General features: G+C 39.6%; 1 protein-coding gene across 11 annotated transcripts in view; it reads right to left on the minus strand.

Moving 5' to 3' along the window:
* Positions 1 to 13,819: 13,819 nt before the first annotated feature.
* LOC129765178 (juvenile hormone esterase-like) overlaps positions 13,820 to 16,234 on the minus strand; it is an 87,136-nt gene continuing 84,721 nt past the window's right edge. For all 11 annotated transcript variants that reach the window (XM_055765127.1, XM_055765128.1, XM_055765132.1 and 8 more), the window contains exons 5-7: positions 15,345 to 15,695; positions 14,991 to 15,283; positions 13,820 to 14,268 (exon numbers count right to left, since the gene is read on the minus strand). In XM_055765127.1, the coding sequence (XP_055621102.1) occupies positions 14,085 to 14,268; positions 14,991 to 15,283; positions 15,345 to 15,695 (828 nt within the window). In that variant the 3' untranslated portion in view covers positions 13,820 to 14,084. The remainder of the gene's footprint in view (positions 14,269 to 14,990; positions 15,284 to 15,344; positions 15,696 to 16,234) is intronic.

Below are 16,234 nucleotides of genomic sequence, written 5' to 3' on the forward strand. Positions count from 1 at the left end.
ATCCATTTTTCAGGTAGATAGGTAGGTATTCACGTAGGAGAAGAAAATAAAACAATAAATTTAAAATATATATTTAACAAAAGCTGTCCCCTTTTGTATAGTCCTACGTCACTCCGGTTATGTCCCCGACATTACCCACCCGTCTTTTTTAAAACGATTTTTTTCTCGTCTGGTCCTCCATCCACATTAATTATGGCTACTGGTTTGATTATTCTTTGGTACCGAATAATCTCTAGTTCACTCAGCTCGCACATACTTTGAAAATGGAGCACAAGAGAAAAAGCCTTCGAAGAACAGTGCCTTCCTGAACATAACAGACGCATGGTCACTACCGTCCTCCGATTTGCAAAGCAGGCATCTCGGTTGCTTCGTGCAGTCCTTCGCCACATGTCCTCTATCGTCGCATTTCCTGCACATGTCAGACCTGTCGGGGCCTGTGCAGTTTCTTGACTGATGACCAAAGCCCATGCACAAAGCCAAAGTCTGCGTACCACCGTTAGGTTAGTGTAGTGATTAATGTAACGCCTACTCCCTGCAAAGTATAGTGATGATGATGATGGACTCACTGGGATCTCCGGTGACTACTGGCTAACTACACCACTTCCAGTTAGGTATTTCAATCAATCGTCTACGCAGTTAACGTCATCATATTTCATTTATATAAAACATGTATATTGATATAAATTATTACGTTTGATGTTCATTTTAGTGATTCAAAATGCTAGTATTATTTATAAAGGGCGAACACGAAATTATTGCGACACATTCAACAGGGCATAACTTTTTTACCATTGGGTAAAAATCAACCAAATTTTGCAAACTTTCTCATTGATGTGTATTGTCTACATGCTGTCAAACTCCAAGTCGCGTTTTTCGATTCAACAAAAATGGAGGTGAACCAACGCGAGTCGAGAGAACAAATTCTTTCCAAACACCTGGAATTTCCTGACCTGTCGCACCGGCAGTTGGGAAAAATGTTGAACATTCACCATTCAACCGTCTCCAGAGTGGACCACGGCAAAGGAGCTGGAAGAAAACCGGGACTGGAGAACAAAAAGACGGAGGGAAAGGTGAAGCGGATGATCAAAGCAAATCCCAACATCTCAAGCCGTGATTTGGCTAAAAAGATAGGCATGTCGCAGAGCTACGTCCAGAATACAAAAAAGAGAGCTGGACTACATACATACAAGGTACAGAACTTCCCAAACCGCGATGAGCGGCAACAATCGACGGCTAAAACTCGGGCACGGAAGCTCTACGAGAAGATGCTGACAAAATATGGCTGCTGTGTGATGGACGACGAAACGTATATAAAAGCCGATTTTAAGCAAATTCCGGGGTTGGAGTTTTGACGTAGGACTACGTCTTTCATTTCTATACCGGGGTGTAAAATCAAAGTTTCGAAAACGAAAGCGTTACGCCGGAGACCGAGAATTTGAGCGTTAATAGCTCCTAAACAACTGAACGAAATGGTATGATAAACACTTCATTCAAAAGATAAAATGTCTACGCGTTCTATACTTGTTACTTTCTGATCCAAAAACTTGTTTCAATAGTCTTAAAATTGCTTTCAAAACAGGCTATTGAAATCACCAATCGGTATATAAGCGAGCGCCGCTCGGAAATCCACTCAGTTATAATTGAACAGCGATTGGAGCATGTTGTCGCTGTTGTGATGAAGCTAACTTCGTTTATCATGAAAGCGCTGATGAACGGTGTCACCAAGAGCCTGTTTGTGCACCTTAGGCCAGAAGGGAGTCCATCAGGAGAGTGATGCAACGGTTCGGCTTGAAACATCGGAGCAGCCGCCTCATACACGCGCGGAACCCTCGTTGCTATCATCGTTGCTGAAAAATAATCTACCAGTTCTATCCCTACCCCATGGGAATTGAAAAATACATTCATGAGAAAGAGTTTATTTAAATGTTTTCTATCCATATAACACTGCAACCAAATACATTTGGTTTTGTGATTCTTCAATCAATCGCAATTGATAGAATATTATTTTTCCCCATCAGTAGATAATTTTCATATCCAATATTGGATGCATAACATGAAAAACGGAAAATTTTTCACATCGCGAAAATCATGTAATTTACGAGTGATTATTTGCTTCCTACTCATATAATGCTGCGACCAAATACATTTCGTTTTGGATTTTTCAATCAAGTGCGATCAAAGTAAGACCACGTCTTTCGGCAATTTATTAGAGGTGCAATGAATCTTAAGGAATTCCCGCTCTACGCGCATTGGCAAACGATGTACGACAATTTCTCAAACGAGAAATGGGTGTTGTGACGAGCTGTCTGCTTGGTCCCTCAACAAACAAATCCTCACGGTGCGAGAGTAGAGTAAGAAATGAACGAAAGCAAAGAAATCGTGATATTATAAACCATAAAAGTATAAAATGTAAACCCCACCCTCTTTATTATATAATCTTACTGTATACTTACTTCGATGTTATTCGTTTCTCCCTCAGGGTAAGCTACGAATATAATAAGGGTGGGGTTTACATTTTATACTTTTATGGTTTATAATATTACGCTTCCTTTGCTTTCGTTCATTTCTTACTCTACTCTCGCACCGTGAGGACTTGTTTGTTGAGGGACCAAGCAGACAGTTCGTTAGACTTTCGTTGGTAAGGGACCACGAAAGCAACTCGGATAAGCGCACCAGTCGCAGGAAATGTGTTAAAAAGCCACATCGCTATCGACCAGGAACTTTGCGTGAAATTCGTCATTATCAGAAGTCAACCGAATTGCTGATCCGCAAGCTACCTTTGCAGCATTTGGTTCGTGGAATTGCTCAGGACTTCAAAACCGACCTGCGCTTCAAAAGCTCCGCTGCAGGAAGCCTATTCGAAGATACTAATTTGTGTGCTATCCACGCAAAACGCATCACATCATGCCCAAGGACATTCAGCTGGCCCGTCGAATCCAAGGAGAGCGTACTATATTGACTTAGCATATAATCAACGGCCCTTTTCAGGGCTCCAAATTTGATGGATTGATGGATTAGAGTTCAGAAAAGTTTTTTACAGGGCAAACTGAAATGAGTATATTCGTTTGGATGCCATTCAGCATCGAGAAAATTCCGGAAAGATCTAATCGTTGCTGAAAAATAATCTGCCAGTTCACTGGGAATTGAAAAATACATTCATGCGAAAGAGTTTATTTTAATGTTTTCTATCCATGTAACACTGTGACCAAATATTTTTCAATCAAGTGCTATTAACAGGTGGTTATCGAGTTAGCATTAACCACTGGTGGGCTTCGAGTATCGAGGAAATTCGGGAAAGAACTAATCGTTGCGAAAAATACTCTGTCAGTTCCCCTGGGAATTGAAAATACATTGATGCGAAAGAGTTTATTCTAATGTTTTCTATCCATATAACACTGCAACCAAATACATTTGGATTTGTGATTTTTCAATGAATCAGGAAAGCTTCTGAAAATTATTCTTCCCCATCAGTAGAAAATTTTCATATCCAATATTGTATGTGCGCGCAACGGAAAATGTTTCGTATCGCGAAAATTATATAATTTTCAATCGATTGCTCAGTCGATGAAAGTTTCAAACTCAGAGAGTTCATTCCCCTCTAGTTTGCCTTCCAAATTGCCATCGTAAACCACACCTTCTCTCGATTCAATCACGTATAAAAAGCATACTTAAGCGATATTCTGGTGGTGAAACGCATTCATTTTTCGTGAGGACATCGACAAGACAACATCGTTACTGAACGAGCTGAACGAGCTGGACGAGCTGAACGGCGAGGGAGCGAGGGATTCATTACCTAGCCTGACTTGACCTGAAACGCATTCATTCATTCCCTTGGAATTGAAAATTTCATTCAAGCGAAAAAGTTTATTATGTTTTCTATCCATATAATACTGCGGCCAATTTTGGACATTTGGTTTTGTGATTTTTCAATCAAGTGCGACCACGTTAGACCACGTCTTTCGGCAATTTATTAGAGGTGCAATGAATCCTTAGAAGGAATTCCCGTTCTACGCGCACTGGTAAACGATGTTTGTTCAACAATTTCTCAAACGAGAAATGGGTGTTGTGAGAAAGGATGAGCGAACGCAAAAAATATGTAGATTGATTTGATGCAGCGGTTATTTTGTCTATTGAAAATGGAATACAAATCATATCACAATACAAGCAATGTATTATGTATTATACAACTTTCGTGTGATTGCTTTTTTTTTTGCTGAATATTGTGCCTTCAACGTAACGCTCTCGTTTTCGAAGTCCCCCAGATATTCATTACTCATTCATTCAGAATTGATTCAGAAGCAACTAAAAACAAATGGTCACTAAATCAAAGATAGTCCTACGTCACCCTTGCGGTTATACCACAGATATAACCCACTTCCTGTTTTTCACCGGCAAGAGCAAGTTCGATGTGGACGACAAATTTAAGAAGAAGAAAATGTCGAAGTTCGCCTCCAAATATCTCGTTTGGCGGGCCATCTGCTCTTGCGGACTGAGGAGTGAGCCTTTCGTGACGAAGGGCACAGTAAATGGCGAGATCTACAAATCTGAGTGCCTCGAGAAGCGCCTTTTACCGTTCTTGCAGCAGCACGACGAAGCTCCGCTATTTTGGCCAGATTTGGCATCATGCCACTATTTTAAAAGTGTCCTGGAGTGGTATGAGGCCAATTCTGTCCATTTTGTTCCAAAGGACATGAACCCGCCAAACTGTCCGGAGCTGTGCCCGGTGGAGCAGTACTGGGCAATAATGAAGCGGGAACTTCGGAAGAGCAAGAAGACAGTCAAAGACGAGAAGGACATGTTAAGAAAATGGAAAAAAAATGAGAAACTGGTACCGGATGACACTGTAAAGAATTTGATGGAGGGCATCAAGCAAAAATGCGTAAATATATGTATAAAACTACCCTAAAATTTTGGTTTGATTCTAAACATTATAAGAAAATTGGCATGACATTTTCGGTGTCGCAATAATTTCGTGTTCGCCCCTTACTGCCAAATACACATCCATTTTTAGATATCACAACAGGAAACAATGCGTATCCTGCTAACGAAAAGCGAATAAATTACAAGCAGCCGTCGTTTTTTTACCATATTTGTTTTCGTTGTGTACGAAACACTTAGTCTATTCAAAATTCTGCATATATTTGGCATAAAGTTCCCCATCTCAATTCTCTGTATTACGAGAGAGCCGTTTTTCAACCCATCACGTCGATTATAGCCGCGCCGTCCAAAACCCAGCCCCCACACACTTTTCCCTCCAAGATTCGGAATTCAACCCATCCCAATATCCATTCCGAACGATGTAGCCGACAGCGAAGCGAAAAATACTGCCGCCGGGAAATTGATCGTTTGTTTTGAGTATGACACAGAAGTGTGTGCCATTTTTTACCCTTTTTCCATTTGGTTCCTACATTTCCCAGCTCTCTGTTCGAGTTTTTCCCATTTTTGCTCGTTTCACTAAATGAACGTTACGATCGGCAGCGTCGTCACTTAGGAGCGCGCGCGAGAGCGAATTTATTTCGCACTGAAACTGAAACATATGTACGAGAGGACAAAAGTTTTTCCTTCCCCGCTGGCGGGTGATTGTAACTGTTTTTCCGTGACTCATGCTGATATTTATGAATGAAGTGAGTCTTCCATTACTAATGCTTACGTGACACATGTGTGGCGGAAAGCGCTTTCGGGTCCACCACCTTTGATTCATCGACCGGAGCTCGGGTCGGGAAATGAAATCGGGTGGTGATGCGCCTTCTGCACGTGACAATGATAACATTCTGTTCCGGAGAGAGCAGACTTATTAATTTCGCTGATAATACCGTTCTACCATTTCTATGGCACACGTGTTTTTGTACCAGAGGAATGTCGAAACAAAATGCAGACTCTTTCCTCCTTTGGAGATGGTTTCGATTTCCAATAATCGGACAGTTATTCTAACAAACAGCAGTTAATCACTGCTATCGCAAGGGAACAGTGGCCAAGGCAAGGAGCAAACCAAAACTTCAGTGGCTCCTAGTTTGGGGCGAACGAAACAATTCTAATGAATTCATCAATTTAGTTGTTTGTCTACTGTTGCCGCTTCGAGTGTGACATAGAAACTTTTTTTCTTTATTGGTTGTTTTCACGTTCGGATAACAGAGTGTGGAAATCGCCCAGCTACAAGGCCAGCGTGAGCGCGGTTTTCCCTCCCTTTTATGAGCTGCACATAACTGGATGGAAGCAATTTCGAATAACCAATGAGTATGTCACAATCACACAAGTTCCAGTTAATTCCCGTTATTTTCAGGTGGGTGTTCAGTTGGTGTGACGATCAGTGTTAACAGCGACAGCGAAACATGAGAACTATAAATCGAATCAGTCCTCAAAATTAAATCGGCCAGAGCTGGATTCTATTTCATTTGGTTGTAAATTAGCGATCGAACAAAAAAAACTCATGCAAACTTGCGTACAACATTGTCGGCTTCTGTACAATACAGAAATAACAGGCAGAATGATAGGCGCATGCCATTGGATCCAAGTATGCATAGGGGAGACTGAAGGACGTTCGATGCTATACGAGAGCACAATAAAATTGTATTTGATTTTTCAAGATAATTTTACGATAATGTTAATACTTTTAACGTAGGACTACGTTTAAAAGGATGGTATATGATGCAAAATGGAAAACTAAAAATGGATGAGTTATATCTATGATATGACGTGGGACTACCGTACTTTTAGTGAGCATTTGTATTGTATTCATTAAATTATCGATCGATGAAACAATTTTCGAATTCAATTGAATTCAACATTTTTACTTTGTAAGTAAAAAGTTTGAACAGTTGCCATGTAAGATCAATTTATACATTGTAATAGATTATGTTCTTCGTTACAAGTAAATTTGATGAACTTACTGATATGATGCCTAGAACTACCAAAACATGTGAACGGAAGAATTGTCAAACAATCATTGTATTTTACATTTCTCGAACCGCGAAAGTTCATTCACCTCTAGTATCTGAAAGTACGATTTTCCCAGGCTTCTCAGTTTAGAAGTACGATTTAGGGAGACATATTCCGGTCTGCACAAAGACAAGGAAGTACAAAAGTACTCGCAGCTTGCATATATTTGTAATGTGGATTCCCCCAGGCGTCTTTGTTTTGAAACACTTTTTTGTGGGAACAAAAATACCCCCGACTTATATGTATTGGCAAAGCGTTTTTCGGCAAAGATTCCCCCAAGTACAGGGTGAGCCATTTAAAGTGGAAGCATCTGGCAACCCCATAACTTTTGACAGAGATGTCAGATTAACAAATGTCATACCGCGTTGGAAGCGTCATTTCAGTACAATTTTAACCATGGAACAATACACACCTAAACAACGCGCTGAAATTGTTCAGCTGTACATTCAAAATAACTTCTCAATTGTGTTAACTAAACTTGCGTGGAAAAATAAAAATAAAGTTAAAACATCGCCTGGAGACAACACTATACGTCAATTATATGCCAAATTTATATCGTCTGGTAGTGTTAGTAATGCCAGTCATCTGTCCAGACAACGACCAAGACGTTTCGACGAGAATATTGATGCCGTTCGAGCCAGTGTTGCAGAGACTCCATCGACAATGATAACCGATTTTTTATTGCCATTTGTTCGTGAAAATGAATTGGACAATTACTGGTTCCAACAGGACGACGCTACATGCCATACAGCGGCTGCCACGACCAAATTATTGCGCGAAATGTTCCCCGGAAGTTTAATATCGAAAAACGGCGATTATGACTGGCCACCGAGATCACCTGATTTGACGCCTCCTGACTTTTTTTTATGGGGATATTTAAAATCCAAGGTATACACTGGTAAACCAAGGACCCTGGCTGCGCTGAAAGACAAGATCCGACAAGAAATTGCTGCCATATCGGCCGAAACATTGGGCAAAGTGATGGAAAATGCCGAAAAAAGGGCACATTTTGCGGTCAAGGCCAGAGGCGGTCATTTACGAGATATCATAATCAAAAAGTAGTTAGAACAAATCTCCTTGGACCAAAATAAATTAATTTTAAAAAAAAAATTAAAATTCCACTTCTTTACTTTGCTATTGCAAAAACAAATCGTTCCACTTTAAATGGCCCACCCTGTATAATGATTTTGAAGTCCGTGTTAGGGAAATACAGCTCGGTGGGAACAAAAATATCCCCTACTTGCATGTATATTTGCGGAGTGAATTCCCATAGATACATTGATTTTGAAGTCTGTGTTGGGGAAACCGTAAATCGGGGCTATCAAAACGAGGCGTTTAGACAACGCTTAACATTTAACAGTTATTCAATTATTTATCTAATTAAAATTAACATTTTATTAAATGCGATAGATGCGTAGAAATTTTCCCTATCAATTGATGCAAACATTTTTCCGATCCAGTGAGAAATGTTCGAGTTATAAGCATTCGAAATCTTTCATTTTTTCCTGCATGTTCTGTGTTTAGGTTTTCATGTTACCCCCCATATATTCCGGTTATACGTAGTCCCTCGTCAAAAGTGAGCATGTAACGTTTATAACTCGTCAGGATAAGAAACAAAAATCTAACCAGTCACTACGTCAGACAGAACTTCTTTCCAACGCTTCCCAAAATGATTTTTTTAACCCTTCTATACTCGCGCATACGGTCTCATAGACCGAGAATAGGGATTGTTAACCGGTTTTACCGGTAATACCGGGTAATTTTCCATTACCGAATTATCGGTAATTTTACAATCAATAACCGGTAATTTCGGTAATTTTTATTTTTACACCATAAATAATAGCTGCTTTTATGCCGCTTTGAAATACAGTAGAACCTCGATTATCCGCGAATGCGAGTTACTTAGTAATTCTATAAACCTTCCCGAAATTTGTCAGTGAGTGGTAGAGTCTTGCTCTTTTGTTTTGGCCATGGCTTTCACATTATCTGATCACTGATGTAAACGACCTTACAGATGGATAGTTCAACAATTTTTGTATTGATAAAACAAAGTTTTCATGCTAAGATGTCTTTTTTTCGTGTTAGTACCTCATTTTTAGCCCTTTATTGCATAATTGGCAGTGTTGCGCCGATTCTAAGACCTCCGAAATTCAGTTCAAAAATCGCTGCTAGATCTGAAAACGAAACACAATATAAGCTTCAGCGATTAAGAACTGACAGCGATATAGGAATTGGTTGATGCCCTCGAACCAGTTCTGGTCGTTATTGCGGAAGAAATTCACCCTTTTTGAAGCTGACGTCAGATTGCAATTTACGCTAGAACAGCTATCGAAGTGAATCATAAAAAATTTCGAAGCAGCAACTTGAAGCCCTGATTGGAAGGATTGCAGAAGAACGTTTTGTATATGCAGATTTGTTCCTGTATATGAATACTCATTCTGCTCGTGGTCGTGAAACAATTATGGAGACTTTGGCATTTTCTATCAAACGTCGCGGTCTGCATTGATCAAGCAGACATTTGAAATTGTTCCTGACTTGATCATCTTTGACGATGATGATATTGATTCAGTAGCTGGACAACAGGAGGAAAAAAATCCACTGGACAATGGGAAACCTGCAGAACAGTTGAGCATCATGGAGCATCAAACTTGAACGACGATTACAACAGTCAAAGGTATCAACGTCCAGCCCAAGATCATAGACATGAACGAATTGATGGAAACTCTCGGACAAGAGTTTTCGTACAGAGGGCATCAGAGGCAAATACATGACAATGGTATTCGATACCCTTCTACCCAAAAACAGCAATTTTTTTTTCTAAACTAATCATCTATATATAAAAATGGAGTGATGTCTGTCTGTCTTTCTGTCTTTCCGTCTTTCTGTCTTTTTGTCTTTCTGTCTTTCTGTCTTTCTGTCTTTCTGTCTTTCTTTACTCAGAAATTAATCAAGCAAATGAAACCAAATTAGAAATAGAAACAGCCATAGAAATGAAACATAAATTTCTGCATAACTCGAGAACTGATCGAGCAAATGGAACCAATTTTGGCACATGTTTTTATGGTGGTTCGACACTCCTCCCTCTCCTCTAAGGGGAGGCTACCATACAAATGAAACACAAATTTCTGCATAACTCGCCAAATTTGGCATGTGAAGGAAATTTGGCGAATAAACAAAAACTAAAGTGGGGCCGGTTCGACATAAGCGGAACTTATAAATTAAATAAGGGCGCTTCAACATATTTTCTCAGAACCCCATCAATAAGGGTATCAAATGAAAAGGCTTGACTAGTAGAACACAGTTATTTATGAAAAATGCAAATCCAAGATGGCGGCCACTACAAAATGGGAGATTTCATATTTTCTCAGAACCCCATCAATACGGGTATCAAATGAAAGGGCTTGACTAGTAGAACACAGTTATTTATGAAAAATGCCCAAAAATGTATCAAAAGAAAGTTCTCGACTAGTAGAACATAGCAGATAATGAAAAATCCTATTTCAAGATGGCCGCAGTTCCCAATCAACTAATTACTTTTTAAATGGTTTCATTCAGCTTGACATGTTTCTATGTATCTTTGAATGTTTGTTGGGTTATCCCACATTAATAGAAAATTGACCCTGTTCCTGTTGAATGATTGATCTGAAATTTGGAACATACATTTAATTCTACTGTCATTATAAAACTGCGTATTCCATGATCCTGAAAAATTCAATTTGACCGCCGCAAAAAATGGCTGAATGGCTTGAATTGGAGAATACACTACACTATGAACAACATAAATTCGAAAAGATCGCCGCCACAAAATGGTCGACTATGTATTTTTTGCAATCCCTTCAATATTGGTATCAAATGAAATGATTTGACTAATAGAATACAGTGCAGGTCGGACTCGATTATATACAGACTCGATTACATGTGATTCGATTATATACAATTTTGGACTCGATTATATTCAGTTTGGAATTTTTTGTTTATATTTCAAATATGGCTTATTTCATGAAAAAATGTAACCTTTCAACGTTAAGGAGAAGTTTAGGTGGCCATTAAGGATTTTGCTTGAATTTTCACCAGGAATTGTTTATATCGATATTGTAGCAAGATAGAAGTTATGCCACAAAAAACAAATTGTGGAGCGGTTAAAGAACTTAATTTTAATTGATAGAAACAATCTAGTTTAAAATAAATTTTTAGGATAAAATTATAATAACACGTTAAAAATTAAGCACTTTTAAGTGTTTCACTTCCAAAATGTTATTAAAATTAACTAATTTAATTGTTCCACTATTATATCCTGTACTAAATTTTCTCATCTTTCAAATGAAAGCATTAAAATCGTCTTCCGTAGCGTACTTTTTAATGTAGAGCCAGTTTGAAGCAACAGAGTCCGAAACAAAAAAAAAGTTCTATAACTCTATCATTGTTGAAATTCGAACATATGCGTAGGAGGATTTTTTTTCATCAAATATGATCGTCTATCACCCCCTGTGAGAATCTGGATAAATTATTTTTTTCATGTGAGAAAGGTGTTTTCTGATTTTAAGGGGATGAATCAAAAATCATTTTCCTCTTTTATTTTCAAAAAACGAAAAATACATGCAAAAAAACAAATAAAAAAAATTGTTTTGACTCGATTATCGGATTTCGGAGGATTCGATTATCCGGAGTGGAAAAAAATCAATACTCCGGATAATCGAGTCCGACCTGTATTAACAAATTCTCATCGACCACTTTGCATTAAATATGCAGGTAACTTCCAGAGTGCTCATGAAGCAAAAGTATACTAGACAATTCTAAACTCAGGCAGCGTATAATTTTTTCGACGCAATACAAATTGCTTTACTTTCGGGGCCAGCAACATTGAAATCGTTTTATTCTGATTAGAATCTCAAATCAAATAAATTTGGAAAAAAATAATGCAAATATACTTTATTAGTAGTAGTGGTTGTTTTCTATTCTTTGATTTTTTCATTAACATTGCCCCAAAAGTCATTTGCATCGCTCTTCAGTTTGTTCCAAATTCTATTCATTTAGTATTGAGTACCCCTCTTCCTACCATTTGGTCGGGGTTCTGCCACAACGAACCAAGCGCCATTTTTTTTCAAAATTGAGTTACTCACACCATTGGATGTTGGGGAAAACAAATGTCGTATTTCTGATCGAAATTTGACGCTTTATTTAACATACTTAAAATTGTCCAATTTATGTCAAATATGCGCCGTTTTGAAGGCAACTTTATTATACACCATCCCCCCCCCTCCTTATTTGCGAAAAAACTCAGACGGCCAGTTTTCGCAAGCCTCTTTTGGGGCCAACTTAGTATCACCAAAAGCGTTTTGCATGGACTGGAAGAGATGATAATCACTTGGAGCCAGGTCCGGACTATACGGTGGGTGCAATAGGACATCCAATCCGAGTTCCTGTAGCTTCTAGCGGGTCATCAAAGATGTGTGAGGCCGAGCGTTGTCCTGGTGGAAAACAACACCATTCACAGTAGAGAACCGCGTTGAGGGTCTGGCCATGGTTGAGCAGCTCATAGTGGATGATTCCCTTCCAATCTCACCAAACACACAGCAAAACCTTCCTGGCCGTCAATCCGGGCTTGGCGATGGTTTGGGCCGGCTCACCGCGCTTCGACCACGACTTTTTTCGCTTTAGGTTGTCGTACGTGATCCACTTTTCATCACCAGTCACCATCTTCTTCAAAAATTGGTCGAGTTCGTTCCCTTTCAGCAGTGCATCGCAGGTGTTGATTCGGTCTAAAAGATTTTTTTGCGTCTACTCGTGTGGCATCCATACATCCAGCTTTCTTTGGAATTCAATTTTCTGCAAGTGGTTCCAAACGGTTTTACCCAGTTCCTGGCCAATCGAGCGAGTGCTCACATGCCGGTCTACTTGGATGATTTCAACGATTTTATCGGTTTCCACGACGATTCGCCTACCAGTACGGGGTATACCTTCGATAGCCACTACACCAGAACGAAATCGATCAAACCAACGTTGTGCTGTGCGAATCGGTATCGGTATTGAGTTAGAGAGACTTTAAACTCTGAGAGTTCATTCGTCTCTTAATGTGCGAATCTTTACAGTATCGGGTCCATAAACTACACAAATTTTTCGGCCGCCTTCGTTGCAGTTTCACCTCGCAGGTAGTAAAAACGTAAAATATGGCGAATTTCTTGTTTGGTGAACTCCATCATTGACGCGCTATAACTTGAGACTGAAAAAGACATTCACAACACTGTTAAAACGACACTTGTAGCACAGACTGTCGTCTTTAAATAGCCGTATAGTATGACCCGATGCGATAAGTACAACACAAGATATGTTTAAGTGTTGCCATATATTGACAATATACGACATTTCTTTTCCCCAACCAAATATAAAATAACAGCGTAGTTCTACGTCAACAATGCGGTTGTATCTTGGATGAAAATTTAACATCTTGTGAGTAATCGATTAGAGTTTGGTTGATATTACTTGATGGGAAGTGTGCGAAAACGATCATTTTCTACACACTGTTTCGCAAAATTATTGATTTTCGGGCGAGGGGTGAGGGAGGGAGATGAAAGAAGTGTGGCTTCCTTCCACCTTCACCTTAACTTACCCTCATAAACAGTACCTACTGTGATTCTATACACTCTTAGCTTGACTCAGTTAAATTTAGAAGAATTATTCAAAAATATTGATTTGGATTTTATACATACCTTCATTCAAAATAGCCTCCAGCAAGCGAGGTAATCCAGCAAGAATTCATTCATACAGAAAATCATTCTGCGTTTTCCCGGAATGCACTGTGTATTTGTTGATGAAGTGGAATCCTATTCATAGATTCATGAGGATTGGCGGAGAAGTTTCGGACAGATAATAAATTGTCTTCGCGCTCAAAGTATTTGATGTAATAATTAAACTATCGTTTGATTTCAACAATTCACTAAAAGAGGATATGTTCCCTAAATGCACGATCTTATGCTAATAAATTAAAACTGACGGTAGGACAAAAATAGTTTCGACTTCTTAAGTATTGTTTCTGGCGCGTATTAAAATAACAAGACATCCTACATTAATTGTACCGCTTAAAAAAGTTCTACTTTGTATATATTATCACAACGCTGCCTCCGCAGCCACAACGAACCACAACGAACGCCTCAGTAAAAATTGTTCCAAAACGCAAACAGGTCCTCATTGCGACCATTGACAATACGCACTCCGAAAGGTTTGTCTTCAAATGGTTCCTCGGAGTTGGTAAACTCTAGCACATCACAGTCCATCGATTGGTACAGCTCGTTGTCGTTGCTACAGACACGATATGGCCTCAACGGGGTGGCCACACTAGGGGAAGAAGGAGAGAATGCATTGTCAATCAGATTTGCTGTTTTGTTGAAAACTACTTCAAGCTGGTGTGTCCAGTCTAGTCTGTCTCTCGTGATTGTGTTCACGGGAGAATTGAAACAGACGAATGGGGATGGGATCTGTAGCTGCGTCCGTTGTGGCTTATGAGCACTGCTCTGACTTTAACCCAATTGAACTGGAAGGAGCACCAGCCGGTATTGATGAAGCCAATTCATTCGTGTGAACATCTTTCTATTGCACAAATTTATCGATTTATGTTTAAAAACTGTATCGTAACCTTTTGAAAGTTTCCCCCTTTCTGCGTTTCGTCCCAATCCGGCAAGACCGACAGAAATAAAAGTTAATCTTTTTCGAAGCAAGCATAATTTTCATATCGGAAACCAATTACCCGGCGGAGCTCCGCTGTCAATGCAACTGAGATAAAAGCTTCACGCTCTAGCGTTTCCGCAGAATAAAAGATGATAATAAATCTGTCATCCACTAACGCAAAGCACTCAAAGTTTCTCTCTCGTGCTGTTGGAAGTTCGAAGCTAAAAGTGCTCGTATTGCACTCTCTGCTCTGGTCGGGAAAAATGTCACAGCGATGGGATAAGCTAATTTCAGTGCCAGTTGCTGCGCCACAGAATCTCATTAAAAAGTACTTCCACTATCCACAAGGGGCCAATTTTCGGGAACCATTTATGAACTTCCCCATAACTTACCCATTGTAGGCGAAATCGATGAAAAACTGTACCAGTTCTCGAGACATCGCTGCCTCTTTGGACGCGGGTGGAAAATCTTCGAACAGGGCGGGCGACCGGAAAAGGTAGATCAGCTCATCGCAGTGCACCACGCCGAAGTCTTGTGGGGTGAAAGTGTAGTAGAATGAGTACGAGTGGGGTCCCTTGAAGCTGAACTTGTAGATGCTCACGGGGGCGATTTGGGTGTCACCGGTTGTGATGTGTTGCTTCACTGTTGCCTGAATTGGGTACAGGAAGGCCGCCTCGGTGAACATCTGATGCAAAAAATAAGTCTTTCAGATACAGCACATCTATGGCTAAAATTGTGATACCCACATCCACAAACCGTTGTGCGTTGTGCTTAGTGATCCATTCACCTTCCGTACCGTCGCTGAAGAATCGTTCTTTAATCCTCTGTAGCAGTTCCGCTGATGGTTGCTTTTCCAACAGCACTGGCAGTAGGTGGCTTATATTGGCATTCAATTCTTTAAGTTGATTTTCGTTCGAGGTGATCGCAATGGCACGTACTGCTCCTTCATTCGGTAGATAACCGGTCATCCATGGGACCTGCTGGTAGTTTCCTTTTTGCCACGATACACGCGGGTCCTCCACCAGAAAAGCCTGATTCGACCAGCTAGGAGGTTCCACCACCGGACGATACAGTGTTAGTGGATCAATGGACCATGCCTGGAAGAGAAAAAGAGCGATTTCATTTCAAGATTTTTTCGGTGAAACTCATGTGCAGTCAAGTGTTACCATATCTACAGAATAATCTGTGTTTGTACAGGTTTTTCAGATTCGTTGAAACCAAAAATCTGTAGATTTCTCGGATTTCATATAGAATTTATAGGGTTTTTTTTTTTCAAATAACGGTCTAATATTTGTTTTTGCTTGATGTAAACAACATTTTCGCATCTATTTTTTTTTTTGTTATTCATATAGCATTTGAAACAGTTTAAATAAGAGTTATCTCTTTTTGACAATCATATGTAGCGTGATTTCCGGTTTTCTGGTATTCGAGTTAAGATGGAAGAGTCGGTGTCATTGCGTAGCGGTACAACAAATGAATAGAGGAAGTAGAGGGAGTACGGTCATGTCAAGAAGAACTTTGATTGTATCCTTGCAAACTCATGCATCCCAAAAAATAAATTCAGTTTCTTGCAATTCTATACACTGCCAAATGTTTTACGAAAATGTGTTTCCCTATTCTTTGTAGAGATGTGCCA

The sequence above is a fragment of the Toxorhynchites rutilus genome, chromosome 2 (assembly GCF_029784135.1).
Source record: "Toxorhynchites rutilus septentrionalis strain SRP chromosome 2, ASM2978413v1, whole genome shotgun sequence".
Lineage (NCBI taxonomy): Eukaryota > Metazoa > Arthropoda > Insecta > Diptera > Culicidae > Toxorhynchites > Toxorhynchites rutilus.